Below are 20,130 nucleotides of genomic sequence, written 5' to 3' on the forward strand. Positions count from 1 at the left end.
GGTCTGTGCAAATCACAAATTCTTGCCACTGCAGGTAGGGCCTCCACTTCTCAACTGCCATAATCAAGGCTAGAAATTCTTTCTCTTAGATGGATAATTGTTTGTGCGCTTAGCTCAATGTTTACTGAGGAAAGCCACCAGCATATCCTGCTGCATGAGGACAACCCCAATGCTGGTATCACATGCATCAGTTTCCACCACAAATGTATGGTAGAAGTGTGGCAAGGCAAGAACTGAGTGACCATGGTTATCTTCAAAGCTTGAAAGGCATGTTGCACTTCTGCATCCCAGTGGAAAGACTTCTTCTTCAGCAAGTTTGTGAGTGGTTCGGCAATAATCCTATAGTGCTTGACAAACTTGTGTCTTACTAGGCTTAGTTGACACCCCTTGGTCTAATATAATATGCCCGCGATGTTCTACTTTATGTTGCATAAAGTAACACTTGGATTGTTTGACATAAAATTGATGTGCTCTTAGCTGGGTCAAAACCTACAGCAAATGCTCAACATGACTTGGAAGAGTAGGGCTATACACCAATATATCATCGATGAAGACCAGTGCAAACTTGCACAAGAAAGGGCTGAGAATCGAGTTATGACGCATTGGAATGTGGCTGGTGCATTTGTCAAACCAAATGGCATCACTCGAAATTGGTAATGTTCGTGATGCGTCTTAAACGTTGTCTTTTACTCATCATCGTCGCCCATCCAAATTTGATGATACCCAACTTGGTAAAGAACCGAGTGCCAACAAGCTCATCAAGGATCTCATCAATTATCAGCATGGGAAAATAGTTCTTAATGGTGAGCGCATCGAGTTTGCAAAAGTCCACACAAAAACGCCACGACCCATCCTTCTTCCAAACAAGAAACATCGGTGAAGCGAATGGGCTAGAGCTCGAGACAATGAGACCAAACGCCAAGAGTTCAGATACTTGCTTCTCGATTTCATCCTTGTGAAGTGGTGAATATCGGTAAGGACGTGAATTAACTGGCACAACACCTGGCATGAGGGGAATCTTGTGATCATAGATGTGGGAGGGAGGTAATTGCTTTGGATCCCTGAATACCTCAGCAAATTCTTTCAAGAAATTGCTAATTGCAGCTGGGACTTCATGCTGCTCTGCCATCACATCTGGCTAAACCACTGCCAAAGCCCATATTTCATTCCCACTGCACCACTTCAGTAATTGATGTGCTAACATTTCTTTGACCTCCTGTTGCACCTGGTGCACTCCTTTGAGCTTGATTGACTGGCCACCTTCCTTGAATTTGATTATTTTGTTGGTCCAATGACAATTCATTAGGCTATGCAGCTTTAACCAGTCCATGCCGAATATAGCATCATATGCACCCAACTCCAATACGCACATATCCATGTGAAACATGTGGCCTTTTACCCACCATTCTATGTTGTTCACACACTGATCAGAAAGCAAAGTGTCCCCATTGACCACACGAACTTGAGCTGGTCTAGTTTTAGTTGGTGCAATGTCCACTCGAGGAAGAAAAGTTGCATTGACAAAGCTATGGGAACTCCCCGAATCAATCAAAAGCAACATCACCTGATTCTTGATGAGTGCGCGCATCCGTATGGTATCTTCACTGTCTGTTCCAGACAGTGCATGTAGGGACAAATGACACAGCTCTGAGGCTAAGGCATCCTCTCTTTCCAATTGATCTAACAATTCATCTCATAATTCCATACTTCGATCTTCAGCCGACAGTGCATCGACTTGAGCTGGAGCACGCTTAGGACACTTATTGGGATGCGAGGGATCAGATTTCTCCCCACATAGAAAACAGAGACCATGTGAGTGCCGATATTCATGCAACTGCCAGGCTTCCACAGATCTCCAGCTGGCTATGCTTGTTTAGTCTCAGGTTTAATACCGTGGCCACTCTGGTTGGATATTGAGAAGGGTTTGGGTGGCTGCCATTTAGCATGATTATACACTTTCTATTGTAGCTAAGCCAAAAAGATCGCCTGATCGACTGTCTCATGTATCATGGACTACACAGGGCCCCGCAACTCCTCCTTCGGGCCTTTCACAAAATGGGAGACAAAAAATGTTTCATCAATCGCTGAATTATGCATAGACAGGTGATAATGACTGGCCTCGAATGCTTCATCATAGTCGCCTAGTGTCCCTTGTTGCTTTAGCTCCAAAAATTCACCCATGGTTCGCCGATAGTCATGCGCTCCAAATGTCTATTCCACAGCTTCAGTGAATTGGTCCCAAGGAACTAGCCCATGCTGAATCTTGTAAACCTGCCACCACTTTGCAGCTTTTGCTTCCAAATGTAGAGACGTTGTCGTAACCCACATCACCTCATTGACATTGAAGATACGAAAATAATCGAGACACTTTTCAATCTAGATGCGCGGATAATCTCCTCCGAACTTGGAGAATGACATCTTCGACAGCGAATTCCTGGTCCCCCCCCCCCCTCCGGAGAGTTCATGTCCTCCTCTTGGCGAAACTTTTGCCAAATGGTTGGCATGCACCAGTGGAGGTGTAGATAAGACGCCATCACCCACGCTCATGTTGATCGACGGAGAAGGCCAAGACAACCCTATCACCGTTGGACATCCATTCCCGCTGCCATTACGCTTCTCTAGCCTCGCCGCCATCTGCTCCAATGTCAGTTTTGCCACCGCTTGCCCAGTCGCCTCCATTTGCTTCTCCAAAACTATTTGCTCTCGTGTTACCTGTTCTGTCGCCCGCACCACCAAATTCACTTGTGCCGCCAGCAGCTGCTGCTGCGCTGTATCAATCGTACCCACACGCACACATAGTAGATCAAATGTTTCAAACACTTTTCCCTAACGCTCCTCGTCCCTCTGTTCCGTCACCGCCCTCGCGCCGAGCAACTGAGTTTGCGCCGAGGGTTTGTGAGGTGCCATCATGCTTGCACCATAAGCTGAGCCAACCAGTGTGGAGGATTTATGGGATGTCCAATTTGGCACACAGAAGGGAGAGAATTAGATCTCAACCAACCTCAACCCGGGATTTTACAGCTCCAAGCCACCGGAATCCAGCGATCATTGATAGCTCTGAAACCAAATGTAACAGCCCGTGGCCACAGATGGATATCACCGGGACGTGAGTGACATAAATCACAACTCAGGAAGAGAGAGACATGAGGAAGAAGAACTTGGGGAGGGGAAATTTCACTGTATTCTTCTCCTTTCTTTCCACGCCAATACAGAGTTGTAGTTCTTAACCCACTCATTATACCCTGCCCTGTGGGCCCCTACGCACTACATTACACCGTCCCTGTTCCTGATGAGGCCACAGGCGTCAACCCCCCCCCCCTCGGGATTGCACCACCGCAAGACCCCTGCTAGCGGGTTTGATCCGGTCTGCCTCGCCATGGTTCAGCCTCCACATGTCGGTATCTCTCCCATGCGCGTCAATGCCTTGCTTCGAGTCTGTTTCCATATCCTTTTGCTTTTCGGGTAACCACACCATTGCATTGAACATTCTGCATTGTTCCTACTTGACTTGATAAGAATATGTTATGATGGATCAAATGAAAGGGGATATCTGTCTGTTGCTACTTTACAGAACTAATAAAAAGATACACTCTTCTTCTACAAGAATGAACTCTTAATTAGCTTACATATATTTTGGATAATGTTAATAATTAATGAGTTATCATTTTTCATTTCTACGTTAGCTATCACTTTTGTATCAAGTGTGTAGTTTTTATTATACAGTTTGACAATTCGATACTCACTGTTGTTGTTTTGCTTACCTACTATTATAAAAATAGAGAAGGACTTTGTTCTGGATAAAATCAATTTGGATGACTTTCACAATAGAATGTTTTATGAATTTTGTATGGAGGACATGGATATTGAGAATAGACCCTTTGGAAAGGGTATAAGAATCTGTATGAGAAAATTTTCGCTAGGACAAGAAAGAAACACACAGGCTACAACTGAAAAACTAATAGGATGCACTAAAGGATTTGTATAACTTTTAATTAATCATTAATAAAGTAATTGGATTTGGATAGGATAATGCTAAAGGAAAGGTAATGACAAACGACAGTTGGTGGAAAGATAATACAAAAGTATTCACTTTATATATATATATTATTTTGTTATAGCTAAACTTAATACATCATTATGTTTTTTTGATTTTCTGGGACATGCAGAATAGAAGAAGCCCGAAGCGAACGTCTGGTGTGCACGCAAACTGCGCATGCTTCGGTCCTCTGTCGCTAGCCCTCCACAGGTAGTGCTACTTCTTCTCGAATGAAGACTGAGATGGCAGGAAAACTTACCGCTACTCTGACCATGAAGCTGCTGGTGGACACCAAGGGCCAGCGCGTGCTGTATGCCGAGGCTGGCAAGGACGTCGTCGACTTCCTGTTCTCGATCCTCGCCTTCCCGCTCGGCGCCGTCACCTAGCTCCTGACCGCGGGCACCATGGTCGGCTCCGTCGGTAACCTCTACGGCAGCGTGGAGACGATCGACGCCGGCTATGCCTGCCGCCGCGACGCCACGAACCCGCTGCTCGAGGCCGCCGTCCTCCACCTGGTCGACACGCCGGTGGCCGCTGCTCCGGCTCCGCCGTCGCCCAACAGTCTGTACCGGTGCAAGGGCTGCAGCTGCTACGATTACGCCAGCTGGACCAGCGGCACGCCGTGCCCAGTGTGTGCAAGGGCAAGATGACGACGGTGCAGCTCGTGGAGCCGGAGGGCGACTCCGTTGGCTGGAAGACCGCCACGGCGGCAGACGAAGGGAGCAGCTGGGGGTATGTACGGGGCATGATAACGCACACTGTTATGGACGACCTCTCGGCCGCGCCCGGCATCACGTGTGAGAAGACCAGAGATGGAAGCGTCGCATCGTTCCCGTGCGCGCCTACGTGTTGATATATAGGCCAGGAAACACCCCTGGCGTGGTTTACAAGATTCACCGTGATTTGCTTAACCGGTTAGGAAAGCTAGATCCTATTTACATGGAAACTATAGAATACAATCACAACAACATATCCTTAACCGATGCAGGTCTATCACGGTGATTATAGATTGTTTGTTTACATATACGTTAACAGTCCCCCTCAATCATAACTTACATAAGTTAAGATTGTGTCGAAAATCTTGAAGCTTCTGAATAGCGAGGGGCTTAGTGAAACCATCTGCAACTTGATCATCTGTAGATATGAGCCGGATATCCAATAGCTTCTGAGTGACACGTTCTCAGACAAAATGATAGTCTACCTCAATGCGTTTTGTTGTAGCGTGAAATACAGGATTTGCTGAGAGATAGGTTGCTCCAATATTATCACACCAGAGTCGTGCTGCTAGTGGACTTTTAATACCTAACTCTCGTAGAAGAGTTTGAATCCAGATAATTTCAGCTATTGCATTTGCCATAGCTTTATATTCAGCCTCTGTACTAGATCGTGATACTGTGGCTTGCTTCCTTGAACTCCAAGATATCAAATTAGACCCAAGAAATACTGCAAAACCACTAGTGGAGCGACGATCATCTACACATCCTGCCCAGTCTGCATCAGAAAAGGCACTAACAAGCATAGATGTTGACCTTCTTATCTTGAGGCCAATACTTCCTGTTAACTTGAGATATCTCAAAATTCTTTTAACTGCTGACCAATGAGAACTAGTAGGCGCATGCAAAAACTGACATACCTTATTAACTGAAAAAGATATATCAGGCCGAGTCAGAGTAAGATACTGTAGAGCTCCAACAATACTACGAAACCGTGTGGCATCATCAGGCCCAAGTGGATCGCCATCTTGGATAGAGAGCTTCTCAGATACAGATAACGGAGTACTAACTGATTTACAGTGTTGCATGCCCACACGTTTAATTATATCATTTGCATATTTTTCTTGTGATAGTAAAATACCTCCGCACACCTTTTTTACCTCAATTCCCAAGAAGTAATGTAAATCTCCAAGATCTTTTAATGCAAAGTCCGCCTTCAAGTCCTGAAGAAGAGCACTCACGGCATCTTGTGATGAACTTGCAACTATAATATCATCAACATATATTAACAAAAATATAGTAGTTGCTCCTTTCTTATAGAAGAACAGTGAAGTGTCAGTTTTTGATGCTTGAAAGCCAATAGCCTGCAATTTCTGACTAAGTCGTGAGTACCAAGCTCTAGGCGCTTGTTTAAGACCATATAAAGCTTTATCTAACTTGCATACATAATCTGGCATAGACTGCTTCTCATACCCTGGTGGTTGTCTCATATAAACATCCTCCTCTAGAATGCCATGAAGAAACGCATTCTGAACATCTAATTGATGAAGATGCCAACCATTAGAAACCGCAATAGATAAGACTGTCCTGACAGTAGCAGCCTTGACTACTGGACTAAAGGTGTCCTCGTAGTCAATCCCATATCTCTGTTTAAAACCTTTTGCAACTAGGCGAGCTTTATACCTGTCTATTGTACCATCAGCTTTTCTTTTAATTTTATAGACCCATTTACAGTCGATTATATTTCTACCTTTTTTCGGAGGAACCAAGTGCCAAGTATTATTTCTTATAAGTGCATGATATTCATCATCCATAGCATCCTTCCAGTTCGTATTACTCAAGGCTTCTTCTAGACTCTGAGGTTCACCGGTGCTAGTAAAACAGCCATACCTGATGGTGCCATCTGTTCTAATTTTTGGTTGCCGGATACCTCGTTGTAGTCTTGTAACAGGCCTGTCTTGCACCGGAGCAGAGGTAGCAGGGACTGTAACCACAGCCGATCCGGGCGCTGTAGGCGGAGACTCGGCGGACGCCGGAGCTGGGAACTCGGTGGGCGCAGCAGCTGTCCCTCCTGCCGAGTCATGCGCAGGTGACACCGAGCTGGTGTGCGTGTCAGGCACGGGCTGCACGCTAGAGTCACTCGGTGCAGACGAGGACAGATACTCCTCGGAAATTCCAGTTCCTGAAAAATCTCCTGATTGCTGCATAATATCGTCAGAAGCAACAGGCATAATATCTCTGTTATCTAAATTTTAAGGCAAGTAAATTGGAACATTAGTTAAGTGGTCATCTAAGTGTCCATCCCCAGGATCATTACGCAATGAAGAGGGTAACAAAAGGATCTCAGATCGGAGACGTGCTCCAGCATTAGGGTGTAGATCTTTGAAAGGAAAAATTTCTTCGTCAAAGACAACATCCCTTGAAATATAAACTCGGCCGGTACGAATATCAAGACATTTATAGCCTTTATGAAGATTGCTGTATCCAAGAAAAACACAGCGTTGTGAGCGAAACTCTAATTTTCTAGAATTATAAGGTCGAAGATTAGGCCAGCATCCACAGCCAAAGACCCGAAGAGATGTATAGTCAGGCTGCTGATCATAAAGACGATGAAGAGGAGTGGAAAATCGTATAACCTTGCTAGGAGTTCTGTTGATGAGAAAAGTTGCGGCAAGAAAAGCCTCGTCCCAAAATTTTAGAGGCATAAAAGCATTAGCAAGGAGAGATAGGCCTACTTCGACTATGTGGCGATGTTTGCGCTCTGCCGAACCGTTTTGCTGGTGAGTATGAGGACAAGAAACATGATGAGAAATACCAATCTTGGTAAAAAAAGAACTTACCTTCTCATATTCACCACCCCAGTCTGTTTGCACAGCTAGATTTTTTTTTTATCAAATTGCCTTTCTACAAGCTGTTGGAATTCATGGAATTTTTGAAACACCTCGGATTTATACTGAAGTAGATAAATCCAAGTAAATTTGCTATAATCGTCAATGAAACTGACATAATATTTTTTTCGACCAACGGAATCAGGGGCAGGACCCCAAACATCAGAAAAAATAAGTTGTAACGGGGCAGAAGAAATGCTGATCGACTTTGGATATGGAAGCTGATGGCTTTTGGCCTTTTGACAAGCATCACAAACAGACTGTTTATTTGATTCACTAGAACAAGGCAAATTGTTTTGACTAATGACATGCTGAGTAATAGAGTATGACGGATGGCCTAAACGACTATGCCACCTGGATGGCGACACTTTATTGACTCCAAAAGCATGTTTCTCGGGATCAATGGAAGATGATGAAGGGAGGGGATATAGCCCACGTCTACATCTGCCTTGAAGAAGGGTTTTCTTCGTGTCCTGATCCTTGACAAGAAAGAAATCAGGATGAAATTCCATAAAGGCATGATTATCAGTAGTGAAACGATGAACTGAAACTAAATTTTTCTTGGCCTTTGGAACATGAAGGATATTATTTAAGTATACGATGATGTAGCAGCATTAACAAGTCTTGGATCAGGCGTGTAACTTTCATCATATCGATGCCAACAATCAACCGCCGTATGCCCTTCTTTGAAACAGACCTGACAAACAGGCTTATCATTATTACCAGAGGACGTGTTGTTGACGTGCCGGTTTCTGTTGTTGCCGTGGCCTTGAAAACCCACGCGTCCACGGCCTCCATTGTTGCTACGTCCGTCACCGCGCCCTCGGTATGCGCCACGTCCGCGTCCACCAGGAGCGCCGCGCATGCCGCCACGACCACGACGCGAGGCCGCGTTCGCCGAAGAGGATGATCCACCTTGCCAGAGATCAACGCGCTGCTCAAAACTGAGCAGTTGCGCGTACAGCTCATTGAAAGAGATCGGTTCGACCCGAGCAAGAACTGCAAAGACAATCGAGTTATACTCCATGTCAAGGCCTGTGAGTATATAGCCCACAAGCTCCTCATCATCGATCGGTTTGCCGGCAGAAGCCATCTTGTCGCCGAGTGCCTTCATCTTTCCAACATACTCAGCAATCGTCATGTTGCCTTTCTGAGTCGTGGCTAACGTGATCCGGGTATTGACAGCCCGAGCACGCGTCTGGGAGGCATACATGTCCTCCAATGCCTTCCATAGTTGTGTAGCAGAGGTGCATGTCGCGACCTGTGTCAGCACTTCGCGAGAGAGCGATGACACGAGGTAGCTGAAGACTTGTTGATCTTGTATCAACCACTGTGCATGCGCAGGATTAGAGACTTTCTTCTTCTCCTTCTCGTCGTCGATCTCAGCGGCCGGAGCTTGGATCGAGCCGTCGACGTACCCAATCAATTGGGCACCACGAAGGGCAGGAAGCACTTGGATCTTCCATAGCGGATAGTTTGTCTTGGTGAGCCGTTCGGTCACAGGATGTCCGATGGCATTGACGGCGAGATTGCTCGAAGAGCTCGCCATGGCTTCGGTGTAGATGGGATCGCTCGCTCTCTTCTTTTTTTCTTTTTAGAGGAGAGGCTCTGGTACCATGTGAGAAGACCAGAGATGGAAGCGTCGCATCGTTCCCGTGCGCGCCTACGTGTTGATATATAGGCCAGGAAACACCCCTGGCGTGGTTTACAAGATTCACCGTGATTTGCTTAACCGGTTAGGAAAGCTAGATCCTATTTACATGGAAACTATAGAATACAATCACAACAGCATATCCTTAACCGATGCAGGTCTATCACGGTGATTATAGATTGTTTGTTTACATATACGTTAACATCACGTACATCAACGGGCTGCAGGCCAAGATCCCAACACCGTGGAGATTGGTTACAAAGAGGTGGTTTCATATCTCGTGGCCCGTTGGATTTGCATAGAGATTGGTGTGTTTTGTACACTGATGATTTTCATGTTGGTCCATGCGTAAGGTTTGGCGTTGCTGAAGGCATCGCTACAGTCGCAGACGGTGCTCACCTACGTCTTCCTCGGCGCGAAGCAGAGTGCTTCTTTGAGGCGCTTGATTGAGATTTGGGAGTCCACAACTCCGTATAGATTCAAGAGCACCCTTCGCTTGCATGCATGTTTGGAAAACTCTGGTCATGGGCTCATGGACGTGACGCTGCGGATTGTGATTTGGTTTTAATTTAGAGAAATGCTAAACGCATACTTGAAGTGGAAGTACTCTGTTTCAAACATTTTTTGAACTCGCCATGCTAATAATCTTGTGCGTTTATTTCGTTCTAGAATGAATGTGAAGTCAGTATTTTAATAAGGATTCGTACTTTGTATATGTGTCACTCTCAGTTATCTATAATAGACTTGTCCTATGTATCACTCTCAGTTATTTATATCCAAACCAGCCGACACGACCACCGTCCAGCAAGAATGAATCAGCGCGGGCCTGTTTGGTCGCTCTGGCAGATTTGGATTGGTCCTAGCGTCGGCGTGTGGAATAATACCTATAATAGTTGTATACGTCACTAAGTAGATAACACCGTAGACAATGTCCATAATACCTTAAATATAGTATTATCTATAAACTTAATATAAGTGACTGCAAGATCAATGGATAGCCATGTAAATAAAATCTTTTTTTTTTGAAGGCCATCATATGGACGATTATGTTAGAAAGAGAAGCAAAGTGGCATCAAAGATGCTTACAAATTAGGTTACAGTCCTTCGGCCAGGCCCAAGGCTAAAGATTATGTAAAAAATTTGGTGAACATACAAAGTAGGATCAGATGGTCATATTAAGATGAACTTTCCCGGCTATCTCTAAGAGATGTTAACGTGTGGGCACCTGCCATACTCCAGACCATAGTCTCCTCTTGAATCCTGTTTAATAACGCGCCTTCAGTGAGTTCTTTGCCCTAAAAGATCCATCAATTCTGTTCTTTCCATAACTTCCAGAGTATCAGAATGATCAGTGTCTTGACGCCTTTTTACAACCTGTCCGGTTGGCAGGCATATTCTTTCCACCAAGCTTGAGTCTATGCGGCAAGGTTTAAGGATGGTAGATGTAGCCACCCCGCTACTCGTGTCTAAAGGCTTCTAGAAGCCGGGCACTCAATGAACAAGTGCACCGAGGTCTTCAGATTTTGAAAGCACATTGGACAAAAATATTAGTTGATGCAATGGCGAAGTTAAAAGCATTTAGCTGTCCATACTCGATCATGGATGAACAACCATGCAAAAAAACTTTGTTGTGTATGTTCCGTGTACAGTGAGTTACCAGGTGATTGTGTCTTTCGTTTGGTTTAGCTGCACTACACTGATCCTATCTCACAATTGGACAAATTCGGCAATAAGGGTGTGGTCAGGTTGTGGCGAAGATTGACTGGGGCAATTGTACCAGGCGAAGTCGTCCTAATGTCATTAGCAAGCCAAGGTACTGCATTGGGAAGGTTGCCACGTCCCCGGGAAGAGGAGACCAAGGTACCAAAAAATTCTAACGGCTGACTACCTGTCGAGGAGAGGATGGGACCATGAGCGTGTTCGTTGTCTATGCGAACTGACCCAGGAGACAACGAATCACCTGCTGATACAATGTGATTTTGTTGAAGTTGTTCTTAATTCTGTAGACATATGGATGAATATGATAATTAACTAAACAATTACTTAAAAATTTATAACGTGACAAATTTAGACACAAACTAAACAAATCCTAACTCACGCAAGAGACGGATGAAGGTGGCGTGACGGACGGAGTGGTTCAGGGAACCATGACGGGAACGCCGAAAGAGCAGCGGAGAGAAAAGCAGGAGCAATCCTATATGTACCGTGATCGGTGGAATGTGTGGAAGTAATGGAACTGGTGGATCTTCCAGGGCGAAAGGCTTGACCATTTGCATGTGGCATACTGGCATGGCGCGCGAGGAGGAGATCGACACTCCCAGACTGGCGTCCCAGGGAGGCAGCAGGGAGTTTGGGGAAGCAGTCGTGTAACAACAGCCATAAATCTTTATGGCTGTTGTTACACGACCTTCTCACGTTGCAATGTTTCGTCATGTACCTTTAAGTTTCTAAGAGAACTTCTTCCGCCGGCTAGTGTGGAATCCGGCTGTTGTAGACTTTTTTTTCTACCCTGAACCTAAATGAAGCGCAGTGCTCCTGCCATATTTTGTCAAAAAGAGTTGCACAAAACACAGGGATTCTTTTAGAATTTTGCTAATATCGAGCAAAATTGACCGGGGTAGCTAATTTTGGACTTCAAGCATCACCGGGAGGAGTCTTCTTGCCGAGGAAAACATCAGTGAGGACGGTTTTGGACTGCAGCGACGCCTTCAGGATCTCCAAGCCCTGCAGCAAAATCATCAGTTGATGCGCGCACATGCATAAATTAAAAACGAAGGATAATTGTGAGCAGATGAAAGATCCAGTGACTGACCTCGTTGTAGCCGAGCTGCACGGTCCTCTCCTCGAGATCGCTGACGTCCCTCACCGCGAAGGTACTGAGCAGGGTGATGATGGAGGTAGCGGAAATGGGCCTCACCGTGAGGTTGTCCATCACCGTGTACACGATGCCCTGGACGAACCCTTCCGCTCCTCCGGTGGAGGCGTTCTCCGCCTTGTTACCGGAGCAGCCATAGCCGGGCGGGACATACCACATTACCGTCTCCATCAGATAGAAACAGCACATGCAATACGTACCGCTCGCGTCCGTCACGTAGTTGTAGCAGCTGCAATCCACGGACTTGTAGCACCTGCGACCGGACTTGTTACATCTGTAGAAGGTCTTTGGCTGGCCAGACGACGGCTCCGGCAGGCGCTGGAGCGAGCTGTTGATGGTCGTGGCCGGCGAGACGACCGTGGGGCGGAGGAAAGCGTCCTTGGCAGCGCCGGCCAAGACGTACGTGGAGTCGAGCTTGTCTACGCTGGCGTAGAGGTTGCCGACGCAACCGACCATGCCCTCCTCCCCGATCAGCTCGACGGCCGTGGCGACGGGCAGGGCGAGGAGGGAGAAGAGGAAGTCGACGACTTCCTTGCTCGCCTCCGCGAACAGCACGCGCTGCGCCTTCCTATCGATGAGGAGCGTCATGCTCAACGCGGCGGCGGCGGTTGGCATCTTTTCGGACCTCACTAGCTCTCGTTTCTTTTCGGACCTCATTAGCTCTCTTGCCTTCTTGATAGCAGTACCAACTTGGCAAGGAACAATGGCACGGCCGCACGGGCCTCCACGCTTCGACGCTGAAACGGGTATGTGAATGGTTTCATATATACGTGCGCTGGAAGCCGTAGGGTCAAGTTAATTGATCGATCAATTAGTTCCTCATCTAATTAATCACGATATGATCACCGGGGCATGCGTACCGCCTTCTCTGTCGATTCGTTCTGAATGTTTCCGGGCGCCTGTTCGCTTGCCCTTACATAATTGCGACGTTGGCCTCTTGACCTTCCAGGCCGATCGACCACCATTTGCTGAATAAATAGAACGTCTGAGCATTGCCATTTTTTTCTCCAAAAGCTGTCATCGACACACTCACACACCATTTCCCCAAGGTTGTAGCAGGGTACTACTCTACTATCGAGATTCTCCCGAATCGGGGGAGAATTGCAAACGCACGCGTGTCCTGCATTGGGACTGCGTGCAAATATACGGTCTTGATCATGGAAAATTTCCAACGAACGGTGCTGCGTGTTGCGAACTTGCGACTTGAGAAACCGCTCGTGAAAATCGAATACTACTACTCTCGAGCTGAGCTTGTCTATACTAAGCGCATCGAGCGGTTCGCGAATTGATTCGATCTCCTACCTATTGCATTGTGACTGCAACGTCCACTCCACTCTTGCAGACGCGGGGGTTTGTGCAATGCAGGGGGTGGTGACGTACACTGTCATGGACGACCTCAAGGTTGCAGACGCACCCATGTCCACCATCTCCGGCATCATATAGCCTTCCTCGACACCTTCGGGATCACGGACATCGGCATGCCCAAGGAGAAGACCGCGCTGCAGGGTTTCTTTACGTAAATTGTTTAATCTGTGCGTGTTAACCATGTTTCGTACTTTTTAGGGTTTGGAGATTCTGCGCGTGTCGTTGCAATACAAGACCGTGCTCTCACTGCCCTCTGCGGGAGTTCAATTGGTTGCCGATATCTATCTGTCCGTGTCTCAGCCTGCGTGTCCTAGTTCGGTTGTATTATTGCTCTGTTTCGGTCGTGCGTCTGTTGTGTGCACTTGTTGGTTAATGCATCCAGTCCCAGGAACTATGGGTTATGAATTGGAATAGTAATGGGGTAATCTTTGTCGGGAATGTTTGTCCATTTATGTTTTTATTTGGTTATAGGGGAAGTTTTCTCTCACCTCTATTCTCACGAGAAATTTTGTGGGAATCGAGTTTTTAATAGAGATGTAAAATTAAATCATACAATACTAATTGATTGTTAATAGTATAAATAAGTAATTTATTAATACATACAATGCTAATTAATACAAGATGGATTAAATATGATAGGTTAGATAATAAAATTATAAGAGTAATTTATTATTTATTCTATATAATGTAATGTTTGTATATTTATATATAAAAAATGTATATATGTGATATCAAGGGTATAACGGGAAGCTGAGATGGAGAGCATCTTCCTATCCTCACATAAGACTACCCCCAATCATATTCCCTTCATTTCATTCCCTTCTCGATTCCCTTCCCTGTTCTCATTCCCTTTATTTCCTCTCATCTCCAACAGCTTCCCTTCGAAGGGAATCGCGAAGGGAAATGAGAGAGAATCCCATCCTGAAGGGAATGACCCTGGGAATCCCGTCGTAAAGGGAACCGTGAAGAGGAACCATTGGGAGCGCTGAAGGGAACGGGAATCCCTTCACGACGGGAATCTGGCCGTGAAGGGAATCCCTTGGCCTTGGTCTAAGTTTGCGAGGATCAATTTTTTACATACTCATCTACTAATAAGTAATAGGTAACAGGTTGTTATCATAGGTGATAGGTGAAGAATATACCAGCACAATGGTGAAGAATATCACCCGTCACCTATGATCATATATGTATATATATGTTGTGTCATTTTGTCTAAGTCATTTCCACTCTAAGGTTCGTCGCCGCCCGCTCCACCACACATCCCCGCCTCCCGGAGCCTCTCCGTCACCCTCAGAGCCCTGCCGCCCTCTGGTCCCCGCCACTCTCAGAGCCCTGCCGCCATCCGCCCTCCACCGCTTGCCTCCTCCATCGACCGTGAGCTACCTCAAAGCACCCAGCCCCCGGCAACGCCCTCTCCTCTGTGCCTCCGGCCTCCCTCCAGTCCCCGCCACTCTTAGAGCCCCGCTGCCCTCCGCTCTCCACCGTGCGCCTCCTCCATCGACCTCGAGCCGCCTCTGAGCACCCTATCGCCATCGACGCCCTTTCCTTCGTGCCTCTGGCCACCGCCTCTAACCGCGCCCTCCAACCGAGTTGACCGCACCACGATCTCCCCCACACCGACGTGAAGCTCGCTGGATCCTTCCCCCTCCCTCTCTCCCTCCACTGCTCACCTCAGGTCTCTCCCTCTTTTTGCCTAGCATGTGTTTCCCTTCTAGCTTGAGCTCACCTCAGGTGTAGGCTTGGTGTCCCTTCTAGCTCGAGCTCACCTCAGTGTTATTTTTGTGAGATCTAGTTGGGTCATCCAGCTAGTTAGTAGCTTTGAGTGCACCATGTGGCGGGATTGATCTAGTTCATCGATGCTTATGGGTTGTTTGGATTTTGAATTTAATCATGATAAGATTTTTGTTAAATTGGTTTTAAAGGCTAGGTACCTAAAAACTTGAATAGATTAGGATAAAGCTTAGATATCAAAATTCAATTTTCGCATGCGTTGTTAGTGTTTTTTAGTTTTCGCCGTCGACGCCCTCTCTTGTTAGTGATGTTTAGTTTATTATTAAGGTGAAGCTGATTGCTCTTTATAATCAGCAGAGCTCTCCAGTGCATGCGTTGAATGTTATAGCTTTTGAAGAGGCCTCATGTCATGTACCATAGATCAAAATTGCAATCCAAACTTTTGCTGCACATATTGCACTATCCATGTTGTTTTCTACTTTTCTCCATAATACCTCTAACTAAAGTGAGACATATGTGATTTCTGCTACGGATTTGCACACTATCAAGTGTATGGGGAACATGCAAAAACTAGGCCAATATTTTCTTTTGAAGTCTGAAGTGGATTGACATGTGACTATGAAGCTATACTTATTTTTCATTTACTAAATATGCTAATTTTGCATTAATATGCTGCATATACTAAAAGTTTACATATGTCTTTCCTTGAAACCAACTTTGTTTATCTAGAGTCTTTTTACTATTTATTGTATTTTTATCATGAGGCAACCATAATCTGCTATGTCGAGAGTATAAATATGTAAAAGGAATCACATGCCGAGCAATGAGCCCTGCAACCAAAAAAGGCACAAGTATTGCCTTAATCTTTATATACCCATGCTAAGAAATCACAATGTATGAGTTACCTTGATTAGAAAACATCTGGGTGAAAGTGCCCTGGAATTGAGCTGCCCTCCAATGGTCAATTACAATTTCCATGTAGTAGGGAAATAAAAAGATAAAATGTTCCTTCTTCCTATTTTCTTATCTTGAATGAGATGCATAGTGTCAAATATGTAAAAGGAATTAGAACAGGAGTTGCACAAACCCTGAAGCACTTGAAGGAAATAAGTGGTTATAATCAACTCTTGACTTGTGCTTAAAAATTCGGGCAACCTTAGTAAGAGTACTACCAATATCCATGAACCAGATTTTTTACACAACTTGACACCATGTTACCCTCCTCTACTTTCCAAATTGTCCTTTTTAAGTGTTTCAACTTTCCATAATCCATTATGTTACAGAATAAACAAAGTATCCCCTTATACTTACAAAACTAGAGCATTTACACTTGTTTGCGTTGGTATAAACCCCAGGATTCCACCCTATTCTGAACCTTGATTTCTTTTCTTTCCTCTAAGAAACCATGGGATAGAAAAGGATTGTCACCCCTAAGAAACCACAAGTACAAAGGATGCTCACACTAGAGCCAGTCCTGGCACAAGATGAAGGGGGATATGAGCTCAAGCCCGCACCCGTTGTCTTCCTTCAACAGCAGCGAAAGCTAGCGCTCATGACACAACCCAAGCCCTATTTCGTGCGAGCGGGAGAGTCGACATTTGACAGGTAGCTCCGACTACGATCCCGCTGAAGAGGAATTGAGATGAGTCAATGTATTTTATATTTCTTGAATGGAGAAATATTTGTTGTTCATTTCAACCCCTTTTATTTTCTCTCTAGATGAAGGAAGCACACTTTCCAAGCCAGATAGCTGATAGTGGTGCACGAGCCCGAAAGCTGAGGTCACAAACACAATGGCCAACATACAACGTTGCCATCACAGGAATCAATGTTGACGGGCTACCTACGGATGAAAAGGCATTAAATAGATTCCAGAGGGTCGCATGGCTCATTGCTCAGGAGAGGGTGCTAATAACGACTAAGTTCAATGACCTCGGTGACGAAACGAAGATGGACTTGATCAATAATGTCAGCAAGGAGTATCTGGAGTACCCTAAAAACATGAGTGAGTTTCACACGATCGCCGCGGTCAATGTAGCAATGAAAGCGATCGCGAGAACTTCACAAAAGCTTTAAGAGCAAGCTTGTTAATCGGTGCTGGGCTAAAGGGTGTCGCCCTTCGAGAGCTACAAGCACTTGAAAGAGCAAGATCGTGATGCTTTTGTGTAGATGAAGAACTTAGAGCAGTTCAAAAAAGAGAGTAAGGAGAAAAAAACAGCTTCGAGGTAGGAACAGGCACAACCACAGGACCGATGCAAGCGGGTACGTGGGGAAAAGAGCAAATTGGCAAGCAGAGGATGAAAAGTTGGCTAAAGAAGACAATGAGAATTCTTGGTTGCAATTCTTGAGACGATCGCGATCATATTTGTGTGCAAGAGGTGAGCTGTCCAAAAGCGGAGAAATCATATTTAAAAACAGCGAAACATAGTCAATTGCAGACAAAGTAAAAGAAAAGGTTCCCGAAGCTAGCTGATGTTCTTTCACCAGGGTCAGGGAACATGATGTTCTCTTAATGGCACTGGAAAACCCAGAGCACCCAAGTCGAGTGTGAGGTGTATCCAGTTCCCATGGCTGAAAATATGGCTTTCCCAGAGACCTTAGAATGTACAAGAAGAGGGGGAGGTTGAGTGTAATAGACATGAATGCATTGATGCAAGACATCAGCTAAAAAGTTTATGCAAACATCATGCAAATGCTTGCAGCACAGAAAATAGAGATTTCTATCCTAGCGAAAGCTAGCTCTGGAACTACATAGAAGAGTAGTTGCGCCTCTAAGGAGGTCGATTGACCTGTAGCCGCCATAACTGCCCTAGATACGATTGACCTGTAGCCGCCATAACTGCACTAGATACGATTGACCTGCTAGAAGGGCACATGCCCTGTAGCCTTGTAATAAGGCCTGATAGGTATTACATCGAGGTTACAAGGGGCCAGGTGCATCCAAACATCCATATCTTACATACGGTCCCGATACGTGATGGCTATACCATGATTACAGTGGACATGATACATAGCAATATCACCGATCACATGTTGGAGCTTCCCCCAATGATGAAGTCACAACTCTGCATGAAGCTCTTTGTCAAAGGATCTAATAGAAGAGGGGCAACATCGTGGTCTCCAATGCATCCTAATCTGGACGAGCTTCGTGCACCAACGCTTCACCCCTCACTTCCAGAGAAGGTAGTTTCACTACCTTCTCCTCCTCCAGAGAAGCCAACTTCACTGCATTCTCTTCCGCATTGGAATGTGGCTTGTGCATTTGTCAAACCAAATGGCATCACTCGAAATTGGTAATGTTCGTGATGCGTCTTAAACGTTGTCTTTTACTCATCATCATCGTCCACCCAAATTTGATGACACCCAACTCGAATATCCAACTTGGTAAAGAACCGAGTGCCAGCAAGCTCATCAAGGATCTCATCAATTATCGGCATGGGAAAATAGTTCTTAATGGTGAGCGCATTGAGTTTGCAAAAGTCCACACAAAAATACCACGACCCATCCTTCTTCCAAACAAGAAACATCGGTGAAGCGAATGGGCTAGAGCTCGAGACAATGAGACCAAACACCAAGAGTTCAGATACTTGCTTCTCGATCTCATCCTTGTGAAGTGGTGAATATCGGTAAGGACGTGAATTAACTGGCACAACACCTGGCATGAGGGGAATCTTGTGATCATAGATGTGGGAGGGAGGTAATTGCTTTGGATCCCGGAATACCTCAGCAAATTGTTTCAAGAAATTGCTAATTGCAGCTGGGACTTCATGCTGCTCTGCCATCACATCTAGCTAAACCACTGCCAAAGCCCATATTTCATTCCCACTGCACCACTTCAGTAATTGATGTGGTAACATTTCTTTGACCTCCTGTTGCATCTGGTGCACTCCTTTGAGCTTGATTGACTGGCCACCTTCCTTGAATTTGATTGTTTTGTTGGCCCAATGACAATTCATTAGGCTATGCAGCTTTAACCAGTCCATGCCGAGTATAGCATCATATGCACCCAACTCCAATACACACATATCCATGTGAAACATGTGGCCTTTTACCCACCATTCCAAGTTATTCACACACTGATCAGAAAGCAAAGTGTCCCCATTGACCACACAAACTTGAGCTGGTCTAGTTTTAGTTGGTGCAATGTCCACACGAGGAAGAAAAGTTGCATTGACAAAGCTATGGAAACTCCACGAATCAATCAAAAGCAACATCACCTGATTCTTGATGAGCGCACGCATCCATATGGTATCTTCACTGTCTATTCCAGCCAGTGCATGTAGGGACAAATGACACAGCTCTGAGGCTAAGGCATCCTCTCTTTCCAATTGATCTAACAATTCATCTCATAATTCCATACTTTGATCTTCAGCCGACAGTGCATCGACTTGATCTGGAGCACGCTTAGGACACTTATCGGGATGTGAGGGATCAAATTTCTCCCCACATAGAAAACAGAGACCATGTGAGTGCCGATATTCATGCACCTGCCAGGCTTCCACAGATCTCCAGCTGGATGTGCTTGTTTAGTCTCAGGTTTAATACCGTGGCTACTCTTGTTGGATATTGAGAAGGGTTTGGGTGGCTGCCATTTAGCATGATTATACACTTGCTATTGTAGTTAAGCCAAAAAGATCACCTGATCGACTTTCTCATGTATCATGGACTACATAGAGCCTCTCAACTCCTCCTTCAGGCCTTTCACAAAATAGGAGACAAAAAATGTTTCATCAATCGTTGAATTATGCATAGACAGGTGATAATGACTGGCCTCGAATGCTTCATCATAGTCGCCTAGTGTCCCTTGTTGCTTTAGCTCCAAAAATTCACCCATGGTTCATCGATAGTCATGCGTTCCAAATGTCTATTCC

The 20,130-nt window shown here is 45.5% G+C and overlaps 1 protein-coding gene and 1 non-coding gene across 2 annotated transcripts; both read right to left on the minus strand.

Annotated features, from left to right (window-relative positions):
- Nucleotides 1-8,573: 8,573 nt before the first annotated feature.
- Nucleotides 8,574-8,712, minus strand: LOC133891330 (small nucleolar RNA Z247). The gene has a single exon (XR_009904180.1). It is a non-coding gene; the product is annotated as a small nucleolar RNA Z247 (small nucleolar RNA).
- Nucleotides 8,713-12,052: 3,340 nt separating this feature from the next.
- On the minus strand, nt 12,053-12,778 carry LOC133930570 (uncharacterized). The gene has a single exon (XM_062377241.1). It carries the CDS (start codon nt 12,776-12,778, stop codon nt 12,053-12,055), a length of 726 nt encoding a protein of 241 aa, XP_062233225.1.
- Between the last annotated feature and the right edge of the window lie 7,352 nt (nt 12,779-20,130).

This window comes from Phragmites australis, chromosome 1, assembly GCF_958298935.1.
Source record: "Phragmites australis chromosome 1, lpPhrAust1.1, whole genome shotgun sequence".
In the NCBI taxonomy this organism is placed as follows: domain Eukaryota; kingdom Viridiplantae; phylum Streptophyta; class Magnoliopsida; order Poales; family Poaceae; genus Phragmites; species Phragmites australis.

Bases quoted from the DNA above. Each gene is read 5' to 3' on its own strand.
- LOC133930570 (XM_062377241.1), bottom strand. From the start codon at position 12,778: ATGCCAACCGCCGCCGCCGCGTTGAGCATGACGCTCCTCATCGATAGG.